Genomic DNA, 16,485 nt, shown 5'->3' on the forward strand with positions numbered 1-16,485 from the left:
ATAGCAGCTGCGGTGATCCGGTGCAAAGTTTCAGAGCTTGCGGTGGGAATCCGGAGATGTGGTACAGAAAAGCAGGCCGATATGCTCTGGGTAGATATCGCGCTGTGCAGGCTGGCAGGAGTTGCCCGGGCTGAGGCTGGCAGTCCGAGTTAACGGTGATGACCGCTAGCAGTGGCTAACTGACTACTAATCAAATCAAATGTATTTATATAGCCCTTCGTACATCAGCTGATATCTCAAAGTGCTGTACAGAAACCCAGCCTAAAACCCCAAACAGCAAGCAATGCAGGTGTAGAAGCACGGTGGCTAGGAAAAACTCCCTAGAAAGGCCAAAACCTAGGAAGAAACCTAGAGAGGAACCAGGCTATGTGGGGTGGCCAGTCCTCTTCTGGCTGTGCCGGATGGAGATTATAACAGAACATGGCCAAGATGTTCAAATGTTCATAAATGACCAGCATGGTCGAATAATAATAAGGCAGAACAGTTGAAACTGGAGCAGCAGCACAGTCAGGTGGACTGGGGACAGCAAGGAGTCATCATGTCAGGTAGTCCTGGGGCACGGTCCTAGGGCTCAGGTCCTCCGAGAGAGAGAAAGAAGGAGAGAATTAGAGAGAGCATATGTGGGGTGGCCAGTCCTCTTCTGGCTGTGCCGGGTGGAGATTATAACAGAACATGGCCAAGATGTTCAAATGTTCATAAATGACCAGCATGGTCGAATAATAATAACCCAGACAGGATGACCACAACAGTGAATCAACCCACGCAGGTGACGCACCCCTTCCAGCGACGGCATGAGAGAGCCCCAGTAAACCAATGATTCAGCCCCTGTAATAGGGTTAGAGGCAAAGAATCCCAGTGGAAAGAGGGGAACCGGCCAGGCAGAGACAGCAAGGGCGGTTCGTTGCTCCAGAGCCTTTCCGTTCACCTTCCCACTCCTGGGCCAGACTACACTCAATCATATGACCCACTGAAGAGATGAGTCTTCAGTAAAGACTTAAAGGTTGAGACCGAGTTTGCGTCTCTGACATGGGTAGGCAGACCGTTCCATAAAAATGGAGCTCTATAGGAGAAAGCCCTGCCTCCAGCTGTTTGCTTAGAAATTCTAGGGACAATTAGGAGGCCTGCGTCTTATGACCATAACGTACGTGTAGTAGCTAGTTAGCTGGCTAGCTTCAGAAGGTGGTTCCAGTTCAAAAGTGTAAAAATAACAGATCCATACCACATTGGGTGAGGCGGGTTGCAGGAGAGTATGCTCAGTAAGGAGATGGAAAAAAAAGAAATTGTGCAAATATACATGATGAAAAACGATATATACAAGGGACGGGACAAGACAATCAAAACAGACATTCCCACTGCTACGCCATCTTGAAATCTTGTTCTCATCTATGTCATCCATTAGCTTTCTTTATGTCTGTGTCTTTCTTTGCTCGTCTGTGTTGCGTGATACAATGTAATTTCATCCTTTCATACCCTATGTGTATGTTCTCTTCTTTTCTGTTACCATCCATTCTGTCCTTCCACTCTGAGGTACAAAGTTGGCAAAGATGAGTGGGTAAGGGTGCCACTGTAGTGATCTTAGTAGTGATCTTAGTGACAGATAGATATGTATTGTAGTAGATATGTATTGTATAGTGATACACTGGTACCCTCAACTTTTTATATTCCAAGCTAGAGAGATACAATAACGTTCTAGCATAGCATGTACAGGTAGACTCTGTCTAAAATAAATGTCAATAAATAGTAGTTTACTATTGAAAGTCCACAAGGACAGTATAGAGATAGACATGCAGTAAATGCCAAAGATACATTTCCATCAAGTCTACTCTAATTGTCATGGTGTCCTTTCAAAGCTCGTCCACTCCTTCAGATTGGGCAGTCCTTCCCTGCTCGCCCACACACTTTTGACCCAACATTCCCTAACTAGTGGCCTTGATCCTCTGCCCCTGCAGAAAGAAGACTCTGATAAGATTGGAGAGGTGGCGTACTACCCTGAAAATGGCGCCTTCAACCTCATGTACTACCCTTACTATGGCAAGAAAGCTCAGGTGAGAATCCCGCGACACCAACCAGGCAACACTCACAAAGCATCCCTTATAATCCTATTTTTATGTTTAGAATAACTAATATTAGTGATCCAATGTCATTACATTGTTATTACGCATTCATCTGCATGTGCTTTCAATACATTATAGGTCAAATGTTTCTGGAAAACAGTGCTGAAAGCTTATGTAACAATAACTTACAGAGCTATTGTCTTGTTTCAGGTGAACTACTCCCAGCCTCTGGTTGCCATTAAGTTCCTCAACATCACCCTCAACGAAGACATCAACATCGAGTGCAGGATCATCTCCAACAACATTCCTCCTGGGAGTGAAAGAGACAAGTTTGCTGGAAAAGTGTCTTTCAAACTGAGGATCAACACTAAACAATAGATGTACCTTCTCTTTCTCTCACAAATATTCACACTGACATGCTGTGCACAGGTACACACACACATACAGAAACAGATAACAGAATTAACACCCTCAGTTTGACGAATAGAATATGTTTACAACTTTCATTTACCCTCGATGTCGGGCATTGTATGCCCAGTTTAGTGATGTCAGATTGGTGCAGTAAAAAGGGGGGTAATTCTGTCTCTGTTTTTGTGTGTGAGATTTGGAACTGATTCTGTTCTGTAAGTTAGTTTGACTTGAAGTCTATTTATCAACACGTCTTACCAGTTTACTGTGGGTCCTTCCTTGCTGCCTCCCTCTAGAGTGCCCCTTTATATACCAATATACACTAAATCCAATACAAAACGTGTATATCTATTTATATATAATGTCCTTATATCAGTATGTCTATTTTGTTGCACTTGAATAGTTCAACAGCTAAACATATGATGTAAAAAACATTTTGGTGGATGAATGCAGAGACAGAGTCATTTTTCATGTGTGTATTGTCTTTCGTGTCCTAAGAAAGCGGGAGGCCTCATGTCCCAGCTCTCTGCTCTGCTATGTGGGAATTATTCATTAGGTTATGTTAAACCACTGGTCACCAGCACTCTGCAGTGATCATCCAGTTTAGCCCCCCCCCCCAACACCACATAGCCATTGTGTGAATGAAATGTGAGCTATAAGAAGATAGCATCTCCAACATGGGGAGTTATAGAGGTCAACACCTTTGAGTATGTGTGTGTATGCGTGCGTGTATGTTTGTATGTGTGTATGTACTGTATGTGTATGTTTGTATGTGTATGTTTGTATGTGTGTGTACTGTATGTGTGTGTGTGTGTGTGTACTGTATGTTTGTATGTGCATGTTTGTATGTGTGTGTGTGTACGGTATGTGTATATGTACTGTATGTGTGTGTGTGTGTACTGTATGTTTGTATGTGTACTGTATGTGTATGTTTGTGTGTACTGTGTTTGTATGTATCTGTGTGTACTGTATGCTTGTATGTATCTGTGTGTACTGTATGCTTGTATGTACTGTATGTGTATGCTTGTATGTGTGTGTGTACTGTATGTATATGTTTGTGTGTGTGTGTGTAATGTATGTGTGTGTACTGTATGTATGTTTGCATGTGTGTGTGTACTGTGTGAATGTTTGTGTATGTGTGTACTGTGTTTGTATGTCTATGTTTGTATGTGTGTGTGTACTCTTATGTGTATGTCTGTATGTGTGAGTGTACTGTATGTTTATGTGTACCGTATGTGTATGTTTGTACGTGTGTGTACTGTGGTAAACTGTTGGGTGGAGTGTGCAGAGATTGACACAGAGATAGGGAGGCTTTAGTCCGCAAAAACAACTTTACTAAGACAGAAAATAAATACATCAAATAAGTAACTTAGGTTTTGCTCGGTCTTCCTTCTCTCTCCCTTCTCTTCTGTGGCTTGGTTTCGGTCTCTCCCAGTTCTCTCCCACGGTGTGCCACCGTGCTCCTTTTATTTAGCCCCCACAGCTGGTTGGCACTTTCCTCTAATTACCTCCACTTAGAGCTGTCCATGTCGGGGTGCCCAGCTCCCGTATTCCCAGCAGAGGGAGCCAACATCGCCTCACGTACCTCCCCTCTATTACCATCCCCCGGGGTAGACCTCCTGGGATACCACAGTGTGTACTGTATGTGTATGTTTGTATGTGTGTGTGTACAGTATGTGTTTGTTTGTATAACAAAATTCAGTTAGCAAGAAAAATTTTATACTGTAGGTTGGGAATTTGCATATGCAATGTGCAATATTCATTAGAGTGACAAATCATATTCATTCTTCACATTAAACAGGACTCTTTTGTTATAAACACTTGAATTGCACATCAGTCATGAATTGGATCAGTCTTCCATAACATGGATATACATTGTTCTTACAGTGTAGACACGTGGTTTGTGTTCACAGCTGTGTCCCTCCAGCTCAAGGGTTAGGTCTTTTTGCATGTACATCACATATATATTTGATTTTGTATTGATTTGCGCTGGTTTGTGTTTTTCTTGTGAAGACGAGATGCTTATGGTTCTGTGGAGAAGGACAAATAGAGAGTTTGTTTTTGTTTCTATGTTTGTTTAAACATTTTTACATGGCTTGTTACTGCTGTCATAGCCTTCAAACTGAGATGCACTGACTGCAACGTTTCTGATTACATTGACCAGAATGTCTATAGGGCTGTTTTGGTAATACCGGTCATTTGTTTGATTTTTGAAGGATTCTCTGCCATTCTATTGCTTTAAACAGAGGAGTACAACAGACCAACCAACCTTGGAGTTGGAGGCTGTACTCTTAACTATAAACATCTACAATTGAGCGTTTAGGAATTTGCTGTAGCATGGTGGTCAATGTGCTGTTGCACAGATACCCTGGATGTGCTGCTGACTTGATTAGGTACACATAATAAGAAAAGCCCGTCCATCAGTTGAGGAATCTGTGGATCTGAGCGAGCGCTGCTGAACCCAGGCACCTCGCCTTGGCTGTGACATTGTGCAGATGTGACTGATCCTGCTATGACATCATAGCAACACTTTCAGAACACTGGAATCTGTTCACTCAAATGAAGGATTGGGTTGACTTTTAGGGCCTATTCTTTTCTGTCAGTATTGTATATCAATACATTCTCCTTCATTTGGATTGAAGTGGTGCCTCGGTAATATCATCATCAAGACTGACAGTAATACTATGTTTTGTTTGATAGATGTGCTGTATAATACATGTTGAGGTATATAGGAGTGATTGAACAAAGTAAATTGACTCCATGCTAAACATGCATGCTGCATGTAGCCTACCAATAGTCCTTGTTTTTGAGCAGTGCTAGTGCTACGTATTCCTTATCATTCCTGCTCCACTCAGTCTGTAACGCTTCATTTCACTGTAATCTCTTAATCTGGTCAAATAATCCAAAACAGGTCCCCTTCTTTATCCTCTCTTTGTAGTTCCATCTTGTGTCAACCCTCCGTCTTTTGCTCTTTCTCTCTCTCTCTCACTCACTCTCTCTCTCACTAACACACATACGAATCATCCATGCTTTCTGTTAAGATATGTAAGGTTAGGAAAGACTATGGTATGTATTTAGTTCCACAGTTACTTTACACTACAATATTATCAGGGTTTTATCCATGTGACCCACATATTGCCATGTTGTACCACAAGCCATTTTTCCTCATGAGCCCATTCCATTCACAATTCAATCTACAAGTAAATGTGTATACTATCCATGGTGTGTGTAGCCATGCACTTACAGATATGTATATATATTCCTGAGGGCAAAAGTAATGCTTTTCTTTGCTACATACAAGATTAGTCCTGCCACATTCCCTCCAACCAAAGATATTCATGAGAATTGTATTAGTATGGAAAAAAACGTGCTGCAACTGCCAGACCACAGATATTTCTGAGAGAAAGGATTTAATTTAAAACATGTTTCAGAATGATGTGTGAATGTCATTTCATGAGCAGTCCTATTCTTACATAAAGATACACAAAGAAGGAGCATGTTTCACTAAATGACAACAGTGCCTCTTGGTGGACAGATCGTGTTGTTCCCCAGTGTTACCTGTTATGTAATAATATCTCCATATATCCAGTTTTTAAGTGATCATTTGGACATTTCTTCAAAAAGCAACATATTTATTTGCCTGTACGTTTTTATTCTTGGAAAGACTGCAACAAATGTATAGTAACAAAAATAATAAAGAGCTTGAGGAAGAAGACAGAAAGAACATGGAAATATTACGTTCACATATAGATATACTTATGTTTGCTAATGCGCGTCTTCAAGATTGAACAATAGAAACATAACGGTGTTGTTTTCAAAAAGGGATAAAGTATTTGTATTGTTATTTTGCTGAAAAGAGGAAATAATGTATTAGCATTGTATTAAGACAGGGGTGCTACATGGTAGGTTTTCAACCTGTAATCTCAGAATTCTGAGTGAGACTGAAGAAAACTTGACAATTAAACACATACCAAGTAGCATTTTTCTTTCTAAGTCTGACCCCTACTTTCTCTGTCTTGTTTTCAACCTTGCAGTATTGAATGGCTGGCTACTCTTTTAGGTGAACAGTGCATGTCTTTATATGGGCACCAAGATGATGAGATGAAGAAGGGCATCCTCTTCTGGTATTGGTTTGATCAGTTACACTGATTCAATAGAAAGCTGCATATTTACAGTAACTGCAAAGGATTTATCCCCAAACAGCACAATACTTGCCTGTGACCACTGCATGTGGAAACTAGTGTGAACTAGCAAGACAGCTTTTCACTAAAGGTCCTCCTGGAAAATAATATAAAAACGTTATGTCCCTGAAAATCTTGAATCACACAGTTTATTAAAAACTTATCTAAGGCAGAACTCCTTTGAAACACTTTGTGATAGTCTCTCACCCAAAATGAATTGGCTGATAATTCTATATTTTTTTTGCTGGATGTATATTATTGTATGTATGTATATATTTTTTTGCTTATGTTCATTGTAAAAGAAAATAGAGAAATCAATAAATGTGATTGACAGAAACAACCAGATAGGTCTGTTTTTGTTCCCTTGTTTCCGATCATTTCACCTCAGATTATGTTTCACATTTCAGTGTGCCTGTATATGCTCATCCATCCTTTAGTCAGTTATTCAGACAGACGGAGTCTGAGACAGTCTGAAATAATACCCTCTAGTCTACAGGATGACTCTGACATAAGAGGAAGTTTATGTATTCTAATTTTTGACAGTTTGAGTAAAAGGAGACACCTGTAACATAATCATTCACAAGTCAAATGGACAAATACTTTCACAGTTGTGTACACGTAAACAGTAATCAAACGAAATGATTGGCTGATACAAACTGGTTTTGTATAAAGTTGAATCTGCCCAATAGAGTGAGGCTCTGGGGAAAGAGGAAGTAAGGGATTCAAGCGGTGCCATCGGGCAGATGGATGTAATCTAATGTCATTTTATTCACCATGACAATCCCTAGGCAGCTCCTTCAACACTCATGTATCTTGCTTTCTGCTCTCCTCTGGCAGACTGTGGCCACCTACCAAGCCTGATCTCTGGATTTGACATGTAGCCAAGTACCCCGAGCATAAATACCTTTCATGGAAGACTTTGGCCCGTACTGTAGATCACCTGCGTTACAATGTATAATATTAACCTCGAGACAAATCAACCAAAACCACTACATTTTTGCACTTTCTTCATAAGAAGTACAAGATACGTAAATGTGCTAGAGTGTTGTTAATATGGCATAGTGGTTCTGACGCATTCACTCTGCTCTGACCACTACAAGATTACTACAGAATTTGACTCTCTCTCCCTCCTCCAATCTATCCTTTTTGCGATTGGGATCCAGTGGAGGACAATAGGAAGAGAGAGCAATGATTACATAGCATTAGAGGCATTTGTGGGTTTAAATAGTGTGATCAAGTGTAACGCAAGCGGCTGATATACCAGGCACGCACCAGCTTTCCCGCTCTCTCACACATTAGGCTTGCATCCAGCTGTGCTCATTAATCCCCAGTTAATTTCCTCATAATACTTGTTTGGACTCTTTCCATTAAAATGTTTATGGAACTCCATACTCAATCTCATGAATAATATATAAATATTGTATCTAACCATAACATTACTGTACGACAGAGGTTCATCTAACTCGTTTTTTAAAATGACAGTATATTAAAAATATATATTTGTAGGTTAAAAAAGTCATTGTAGTTTTACATTGAAACATCTCTTAAAATGGTGGCATTATGCCATTCGCAGCATGTATGTCCAAGCGAAGGGAGGAGAAATTCTTGTGGTGTAGAAGTATTACGTCACAAATGTTCATATAAATGACTTTGCCACGAACTGTTATTAGCATTCAGGGTTCAGTGAAACTGATGTGCATGTGTAGTACACTATGACCTCTGGTGGATATACTGTAGTACTGCAACATAAGATCAAAAGCCCCGGATATAACACGTTTGCCTGATGAATCTTAACAGAAATCTTCCGCTGACCTAGTTCGCTACATAGTTCAGTCATGCTGCAAACACAGAGTTTCTAAAACCCAGAGGTGCAACATTGCGAGACTTCCGGGAACGCTTGTGAAACAGACCATGTCCGGGGTTTGAGAAGTAAAAAATTATTCCTTAGTTGTTAATTTTCTCGAAATCTGAAGGCACAACCTAGATTTGAGCCAATGTCTTAAGCAGTTGAACACGTGTTTACTCCAACCTCGTGTTAGTGTCAAACTGACATTTTAATTTCTGTAAAAAACAACTGTATCTCGAAGGAGTGCCTTTGATTAGACGGCCTGGACTTGCGCAGTTCGGCGTGAGACGAACGTTAGGCCCGATGACATTGTCGCCATGACATATTTGCTGCAATCATTGAAGTCATTTGTGTTGTTTTCAAAATGGAGCCTGTTACAAAAAAAAACAAAGTAATCAGCTAATGAATCATCTCTAAACAATCAGAGTATCAAAGCCAGACGAATTTTCAAAACGTTGCACATGTGTTCTGGCTCTGGCCCAAACCATTGGTTTCTGGGACCAATCAGATGGTCTAGAACGGGGCCCACGGATCAATTTCCAACCAAATAAAATCATCAGTTTCTCTCAATGCACTCAATTAGCCCATGTAAACTAACATATTTCAGGTTGGTAAATTAGTCTAGCCAGCTATCTAAACTTGTAGTAATCATGGTCGAATTACCAACTAGGGGGCCCCACTGGATTTTGTTAGTCACTAAGTCAGCTATCATATATAAAATTAAAAAACGCTATAACAAAATGTGTAGAATTGCAGGGAATTTGCTTTAAAACAGAAATGTATCTCTGCCCCATGGAAAAATGTGTAGAATTGCAGGGAATTTGCTTTAAAACAAACTTTCTCTCCTCTAGCTGTTTTGCTCACACACCCTAAGAAGATTTGACCTAGGATCCCCCAAAAGGTTAGGGCTGTTTCTGACTGCATGTTTGGGAATGGATGTCGACACGCAGACCAGGGAGCCACTGTGGCACCCCATGATGAGTTCAGATGTTTTGTGGCCCCCACCCCCATCAAGGTCACCCATCCCTGGTCTAGAACGTATTTCCATTCTCAAAATTGTACAGGAGGTACTCAGATCCAGACTCAAAAATATTACTTCTGCAGTGTCAATTTTGTAGTAATGCATACGTACTTAAACCATAACTACAACAGTAGCTAAGATCAGTGAATCACTGCATTGTAAATGTGGTTTTGAGAACCCTGAATAAAGTCCATCTGATGTGTCCAGCAGCCCTAGAAGATGTTCACAAATGATCCCATATAAAATTATTACATAATCACGATGTGGGGCATGGACAAAGTCCTTTGCCTTGTGATTGGCCTTTGATTCAATGATGGCAATGCTGAATTACACATCAACATACAACAACACAACAATCACTGACCTATGGAATTACATTGGCAACATCTTCAGAATTTACAACAATACATGATACGTTACTTGTTTTTCAACCAGTCTATGGTCTTCCAAAACCATAACAAGTCCAGTGCGTGATCTCACACAGACAAACAGGGACATAACAATGACTTATCAATTGTACAATGAAGACATTTAGCTTCAGTTGATTGTTTTCTCCAGCACTTTGGTCATATGGCCCCTAATACAAATTGGCCCTTTTGGTAAACTCTGTTGAGAGCACTCACTCATGATTACTTGAGCAGCTCATTGGTCTTGCACACATGTGAACTTTAACCTGATAAAAGATAGTACAGCATATGGAACAAGGCACCAGGGGATAGACTGTAAGACCATGCTATTATGCAAACCCGAACAGTAATGTGCTGGTTTTGCTATTCTATTTTCACATTGTCCTTACCAGTATAATTCCAACCATGACGGATGCGTAACCTAGCCAGCGCAGTACAGCTCAGCTCAGCCTGGCTCGGCTCAGTAGTGTGAAAATAGTGTTACTGTAATGTCCAGATGTGGCTGGTCCCTCAGAAACAGAACCCCCCCCACTCTTCTCCTACGGCAGGTCCAGCATGCCATGCTCCTCCAGGACCCCCTGAGTTCTGTCATACACCTCTCCGATGGCCCGGACCACCCTGTTCAGCACCACGCTGGCCTCTTCCTGGTTCGTCACACACACCAGCCTGTAGAAGAAACTCCGCTCAGGCATGGCGATGAAGGCTATCTCCGCTGCCCTGCGTACAAACCAGGAGTGGTGGTGGGCCAGGGTGTGCTGATAGGCCTCACGGCAGAGCTCTGAGGGGCTCCGCAGCCGGCCGCCCACAGGCCCCTCCCCCAGCTTTTCCAGGAAGACCTGCAGCCACAACAGGGCCCGGTGCAGCCGGAGCAGGGTACGACACCCAGATTCTGTCATCTGCTGGAAGTCTACCAGGCCCCGGCTCAACTCAGTGTGGATCATAGAGCGCAAAGACAGGTAGGTACTGCTTGGTGCTGCCACTGAGGCCTCTGTCTCCTCCTGTCCACCACCATGCGCTCTGGTACCAGACACCAACCCCAAGGCTAGGCCCACTTCTCCCTCATCACTGCTACCTGCCTCCCGCAGGGTCAGGTCACGGATTATGGAAGTTTTGGCTTCAATCTCCTGAGATATGAGTCCAACCATCGGTCCAAGAGCCTCCATGAACCTGTCACAGAGGATGGAGCAGGAGGAGGAGAGAAGCAATCAACAACCACACAGAGCCCAAATAATCCACATCTCTGTTTAGAGTTCATTCAGCGGATGTGAATGTCCCTTCTATTCAGCCAGTGAGTGTATTGACTGGCTGGAGTCTGGTCTCTGTGTCTGTATGTCCTGTCTGATGGGCTTACTTGATAAGCTCGTCCCAACTAGCCAGATAAGGCTGCAGCAGCACGTCGTTGGTGGGTGCCGGCGCAGCCAGCAGGTGAGACAGCAGCTCCGACACCTGGAACTTCTGACCGGGACACACCTCCAGTATGGCCCCGTCCTCATCACTATCAGCCTCACTGCCATTGGACAGATGGCGAGGCTGGGCATGGGGGAAGAGGAGTGGGAAAGGGAGAGGAGAGGTTCATGTGAGTAAATTTGGTGGTCCCTATTAAGTTCATTCCAATAAAATCCAGCTGTGAAAATAGGTTGAGAATAAGGTTGTAATTGCATTTGACCATAGTTCTATCTCTTGTTGACTTACACTGTTTATCTGAATGTAACCTTTAAGACAAGAGTCCCACTGGTAATCCAAACTTCCTTCTGTAAAGAGAAAGAAAACTGCTAAGATTAAGATACAATGTTTTCAAAGATCAGGGGAAAATGTGTTAACTCATCTCTATGTCAATAAAGTGGGAGGAGAGGTAGCTATGGTCTGCTAAAGAATGCACTCAGAAACATTACCAGCACTTGATTCTACTGCACTGTATCCACTGGCATGTGCTTGCTATTTGTAACCAACTAGTACAAAATTGTGCCAATTTGTACATGTTTTGAATCCCAAAGAATCAAACATTTAATGTACATGTGTAGGTTATTACACAATAATGATCATTAATCATTATCATTAGTAATTTCTAAGTTAATACCTGGTCATTTTTTTACTCTAAAATAAAGTGCAACCAAAACATGTAATCCTTCAGAATAGTCACAAAACCTCACTCGGCTCTGTTAGACAGACATCATTTATAATCATTAAGTTATATGACGGTCCTTCTTTTAGAACATTCTACCAAGCTGTCACACACGGTCATGACCTCAGGGGCAAGGTGCGCCCAATGGGAGTAATAAAGGCTAATTAGATCACTCATGCATTCCATCTCATATCATGAGACTGACATCTATGACAATGGGACAATAGGCTACCCTGTTGATTTAAATAACATACATCATACAATTGATTATTGCAATCTTGTGTATAACAAATGTTGAATTCACATACATCCTTGCAGCATAAACACACACCAGCAGTCAACTTCTTGTAAACGGAATGTTTCTTTGTGGTTCCCTCCTCTCTTTCTCTATTTCAATACCTTTGTTGAGTGCATGTTTTCCTCACTGCAACTAAAGGTATGGTGCTTTATGAAGTTAGAAGAGAAGACAAGCTTGCCCTGATTATGGTGTAGAGTAGCAAGATGTGTTGGTATGTGGTATAGAGAGCAGCAGGGCCGGCTCCAGGCATAAGCGACATAAGCGGCAGTTTAGGGACCCGGCCACTAGGGGGCCCGACCCAAAAACGTATAATATAGTGCCTTCAGAAACTAGTCACACCCACTTTTCATTTTACACATTTTGTTGCCTTACAACCTGAATTTCAAATGGATTATATTTAGATTGTGTCACTGATCTACACACAATAACCCATAATGTCTAAGTGTCAATAAGTTTTCAACCCCTTTGTTATGGCAAGCCTAAATAAGTTCAGGAGTAAAAATGTGCTTAACACGTCACATTGCATGGACTCACTCTGTGTGCAATAATAGTGTCTGTACCACACACAAACAATTATCTGTACCTCAGTCAAGCAGTGAATTTCAAACACAGATTCAACCACAAAGACCAGGGAGGTTTTCCAATGGAAGGGCCCCTATTGGTAGATGGGTAAAAATAAAAAAAAGCTGATATGGAATATCCCTTTAAGCATGGTGAAGTTATTATTTTTTTTAATTTTTTCATGGTATCCAATTGTTAGCAGCTACTATCTTGTCTCATCGCTACAACTCCTGTACAGGCGCGGGAGAGACGACAGTTGAAAGTCATGCGTCCTCCGATACACAACCCAACCAGCCGCACTGCTTTTTAACACAGTGCGCAACCAACCCGGAAGCCAGCCGCACCAATGTGTCGGAGGAAACACCGTGCACCTGGCCCGGCCTGCCACAGGAGTTGCTGGTGCGCAATGAGACAAGGATATCCCTACCGTCGCCCCACAGACCTCCCGGTCGCGGCCGGTTACGACAGAGCCTGGGCGCGAACCCAGGGTCTCTGGTGGCACAGCCCTTAACCACTGCGCCACCCGGGAGGCCTCATGGTGAAGTTTTTAATTACACTTTGAATGGTGTGGCAATACACCCAGTCACTACAAAGATGCAGGAGCCCTTCCCAATTCAGTTGCCAGAGAGGAAGGAAACCACTCAGGGATTTTACCATGAGGCCAATGGTGATTTTAAAATGGTTACAGAGTTTAATGGCTGTGATAGAAGAGAACGGAGGATGGATCAACAACATTGTAGTTACTCCACAATACTAACATAAATGATTTCAAACCTGCATCCTGTTTGCAATAAGGCACCAAAGTAATACTGCAAAGAATTGTCCTGCCATCAAAGCGTTATGTTTGGTGCAAATCCAACACTACGTCACTGAGTACCACTTAATATTTTCATGGGTGGTGGTGGCTGCATCATGTTATGGGTATGCTCGTGATTGTTTGGATAGAAATAAACAGAATAGAGTTAAGCACAGGCAAAATCATAGAGGAAAACTTGGTTCAGGCTGCTTTCCAGACACAGGGAGACAAATTCACCTTTCATCAGGACAATAACCTCATACACAAGGCATAATAGACACTGGAGTTGCTTACCAAGACGAAATGTAATGTTCCTGAGTGGCTTACAGTTTTGACTTAAATCTGTTTGAAAATCTATGGTAATGATCAACAACCAACTTAACAGAGCTTGAATAATTTTTTATAAAAATGGGCAAATATTGTACAATTCAAGTGTGCAAAGCTCTTAGAGACCCAGAAAGACTCACAGCTGTGATCACTGCCAAAGGTGATTGTAACATTTATTGACTCGAGGGGTTGAATACTTACCTAATCAAGATACATTCGTTTTTTTTCCATTAATAAAAAAAATACATTCTTCCACTTTGGCATTAGAGTATTTTATGTAGATCGTTGTCAAAAATGACAATTCAAATCAATTTTCATCTCACTTTGTAACACAACAAAATGTGGAAAAAGTCAAGGGATGTGAATACTTTCTGAAGTTAGGAACTTGGTCGGGGTCTCAAACTTACTTTTGAGAGAATAGTAGAATACACAAGATGCAATTTTGAAATTTGCTTGTTTTTATCTGGTTTTGTCAGTCGCTGACAGTCACTCAATCAGCTTACAATTTTTAGATTGGGAAATTAATCTAACCAGCTATTATGGTCATAAACCGAATGGGCATGCAGGGCATGAGCCCAGGGGCCCTGACCTCCATTGATTTTGTTAGTTGCTCATCATTAACATGGTATACTTCTTGGCAAAATGTGTAGAATTGCAGACAATTTGCTGTAGAACTGGACATTCTCTCTGTCCCATGGCAAAATGAGTAGAATTGCAAGAAAGTTTTTATAAAATTGTTAAACGTCTCTCACCCCATGACAAAATGTGCAGAATTGCTGCAAACTTGATTTCAAACTGCAACAACTTGTCTACTCCCCATGGCAAAATGTGTAAAATTGAAGGAAATGTACTTTAAAACAAAACAAATCTATCTCCGCAGTCAAGAGGGGGACCACTCAAATGTTAGGAGGGCCACTCAAATGTTTTGCCCGTGAGGTGGGGGGCCCCCAACCAAATCACACTTAGGGCTCCCAAAAGGCTAGGGCCAGCCCTGGACCGTAGCCTAACCACACCAAGAGGAAAACAAACTTCTATAGATTCTATAGGTCAGCAGACACCGTGTGATATTATTCTATATATTCAAACAAATGAGGCATGTGTAAATCAACAAAGCTACACTATATGGCTAACACATGGAATGTTTACTGTACAGGCCACATGCTCAGCCACTCAAAGACAGTCACATACTGCTAGCTCGGGTCACAGTAACACACATTCTCTAAAACACACACACAGCCTCCCCTCAGTGTTAGCTTGAGACAAATATGTTACTCACGGAGCCACATGGAGCCGAGGAAGAACAGTAGAACCACGATGGCCAAAGCCGCCTTGCCCTTTATCCCCATGCCGACTGCCTGTATGTGACTCAGCCTAGTCCTCTCTGTCCCCTCTCCCCCTTGATAAGCTACTATGTCTGCCAGCTTCTATCTATCCATACCGTTGCCTCTGCCTCGTGAGTGAGTTCTCTGGCCTTCTCTTCTTGAACGGCTCCCACTGTGTCTTTCTCAGTCTTTCTCTTGACCCCTTTACCTCTGACCCACCCTGTCTTCCTAAGTCTGTCACCCTCCCCCTCTAACCACCAGACAAAAGTTGCTTTTGTCTCTGCTCTTGTGCCTCACTGCTTTAAGTGGCCACACCCATGACACTAATTCTATCAATCTTTAACTTTTAATCTTAAATTTTTGCTGTTGCAGTTTTCTCTCCTCTATTTCAAATTCAACTCTCTTGCTCCTGCTCTGCTCTGTCCGCTCTGTCTTTCTTTGACTTTGTTCCAGTCCTTCTCTCCTGGCTCCCTCTCTTTTGTTTACCAAACTGTTGATCTCTCTGTGTCAGTCTCCAACCTTGTTGCTCAATGGAAGGGTCCAGAGGTTAGCTGTGTTCAGTCAGCCACTGGCTGATTAAGCAAGCTGGTCTGTCCCACCGACCAACCCGACCGACAGTAACCCCCTCACTCTCTCCAAACTCATAATCTGTTCATTTCGAAGCAATACCCATACTCCACACCATCTTATACAAACAAGACTTCTCTCATCACCCCCTTGTAAAAAAAATACAATCCCACTTCCAGGCTTGCCAAATTTCTAACAGCATACCAGTTAGCAATGAGCAATTGGCAGGCCTGCTGCCCTCCAAATTAATAACGGTGTGCGGTCAGGAGATTTGCTCAGCTGCTTTACTGGCGCGGTGTCAGCTACTAGATGCAAATGAACCCATCAGAGATGAAAATCCTTCCATCAGAGATGCAAATCAGGTCATAAGTGGCAAACTCTGTTCAACTGCTGGTGGTAGGACTTGATGGTCATCTGCTTTAAGGCAAATCAGGTAGTCTAGCAGTTAGAGCATTGGGGCAGTAACCGAAAGGTCGTTCTTTTGAATACCCAAGCCGACAATGTGAAAAATCTGTCGAAGGCACTTTACCCTAGTTTTCTCCAGGGGCGCCGTACAACTATGGCTGACCCTGTAA

The 16,485-nt window shown here is 42.2% G+C and overlaps 2 protein-coding genes across 2 annotated transcripts in view; one reads left to right on the plus strand and one right to left on the minus strand.

Annotated features, from left to right (window-relative positions):
- LOC115136462 (sodium/potassium-transporting ATPase subunit beta-2-like) overlaps positions 1–6,442 on the plus strand; it is a 64,998-nt gene extending 58,556 nt beyond the window's left edge. The window contains exons 6-7 of the mRNA XM_065023679.1: positions 1,950–2,045; positions 2,265–6,442. Coding sequence (XP_064879751.1) covers positions 1,950–2,045; positions 2,265–2,432 — 264 coding nt within the window. The 3' untranslated portion in view covers positions 2,433–6,442. The remainder of the gene's footprint in view (positions 1–1,949; positions 2,046–2,264) is intronic.
- A 334-nt stretch (positions 6,443–6,776) lies between these two features.
- On the minus strand, positions 6,777–16,003 carry gltpd2b (glycolipid transfer protein domain containing 2b). Its single transcript, XM_029670955.2, has 4 exons — positions 15,298–16,003; positions 11,610–11,668; positions 11,269–11,447; positions 6,777–11,084 (listed from the first exon to the last, which is right to left on the minus strand). Exons 1-4 carry the CDS (start codon positions 15,365–15,367, stop codon positions 10,457–10,459), a joined length of 936 nt encoding a protein of 311 aa, XP_029526815.1. The 5' UTR covers positions 15,368–16,003; the 3' UTR covers positions 6,777–10,456.
- Between the last annotated feature and the right edge of the window lie 482 nt (positions 16,004–16,485).

This window comes from Oncorhynchus nerka, linkage group LG10 (assembly GCF_034236695.1).
Source record: "Oncorhynchus nerka isolate Pitt River linkage group LG10, Oner_Uvic_2.0, whole genome shotgun sequence".
In the NCBI taxonomy this organism is placed as follows: domain Eukaryota; kingdom Metazoa; phylum Chordata; class Actinopteri; order Salmoniformes; family Salmonidae; genus Oncorhynchus; species Oncorhynchus nerka.

Coding starts and splice junctions, on each gene's coding strand:
- gltpd2b (XM_029670955.2), bottom strand. CDS start 15,367: ATGGGGATAAAGGGCAAGGCGGCTTTGGCCATCGTGGTTCTACTGTTC. Junction 11,669..15,297: donor CCTCGGCTCCATGTGGCTCC/GTGAGTAACATA, acceptor TTCTCTTTACAG/AAGGAAGTTTGGATTACCAG. Junction 11,448..11,609: donor GTTACATTCAGATAAACAGT/GTAAGTCAACAA, acceptor CCCCATGCCCAG/CCTCGCCATCTGTCCAATGG.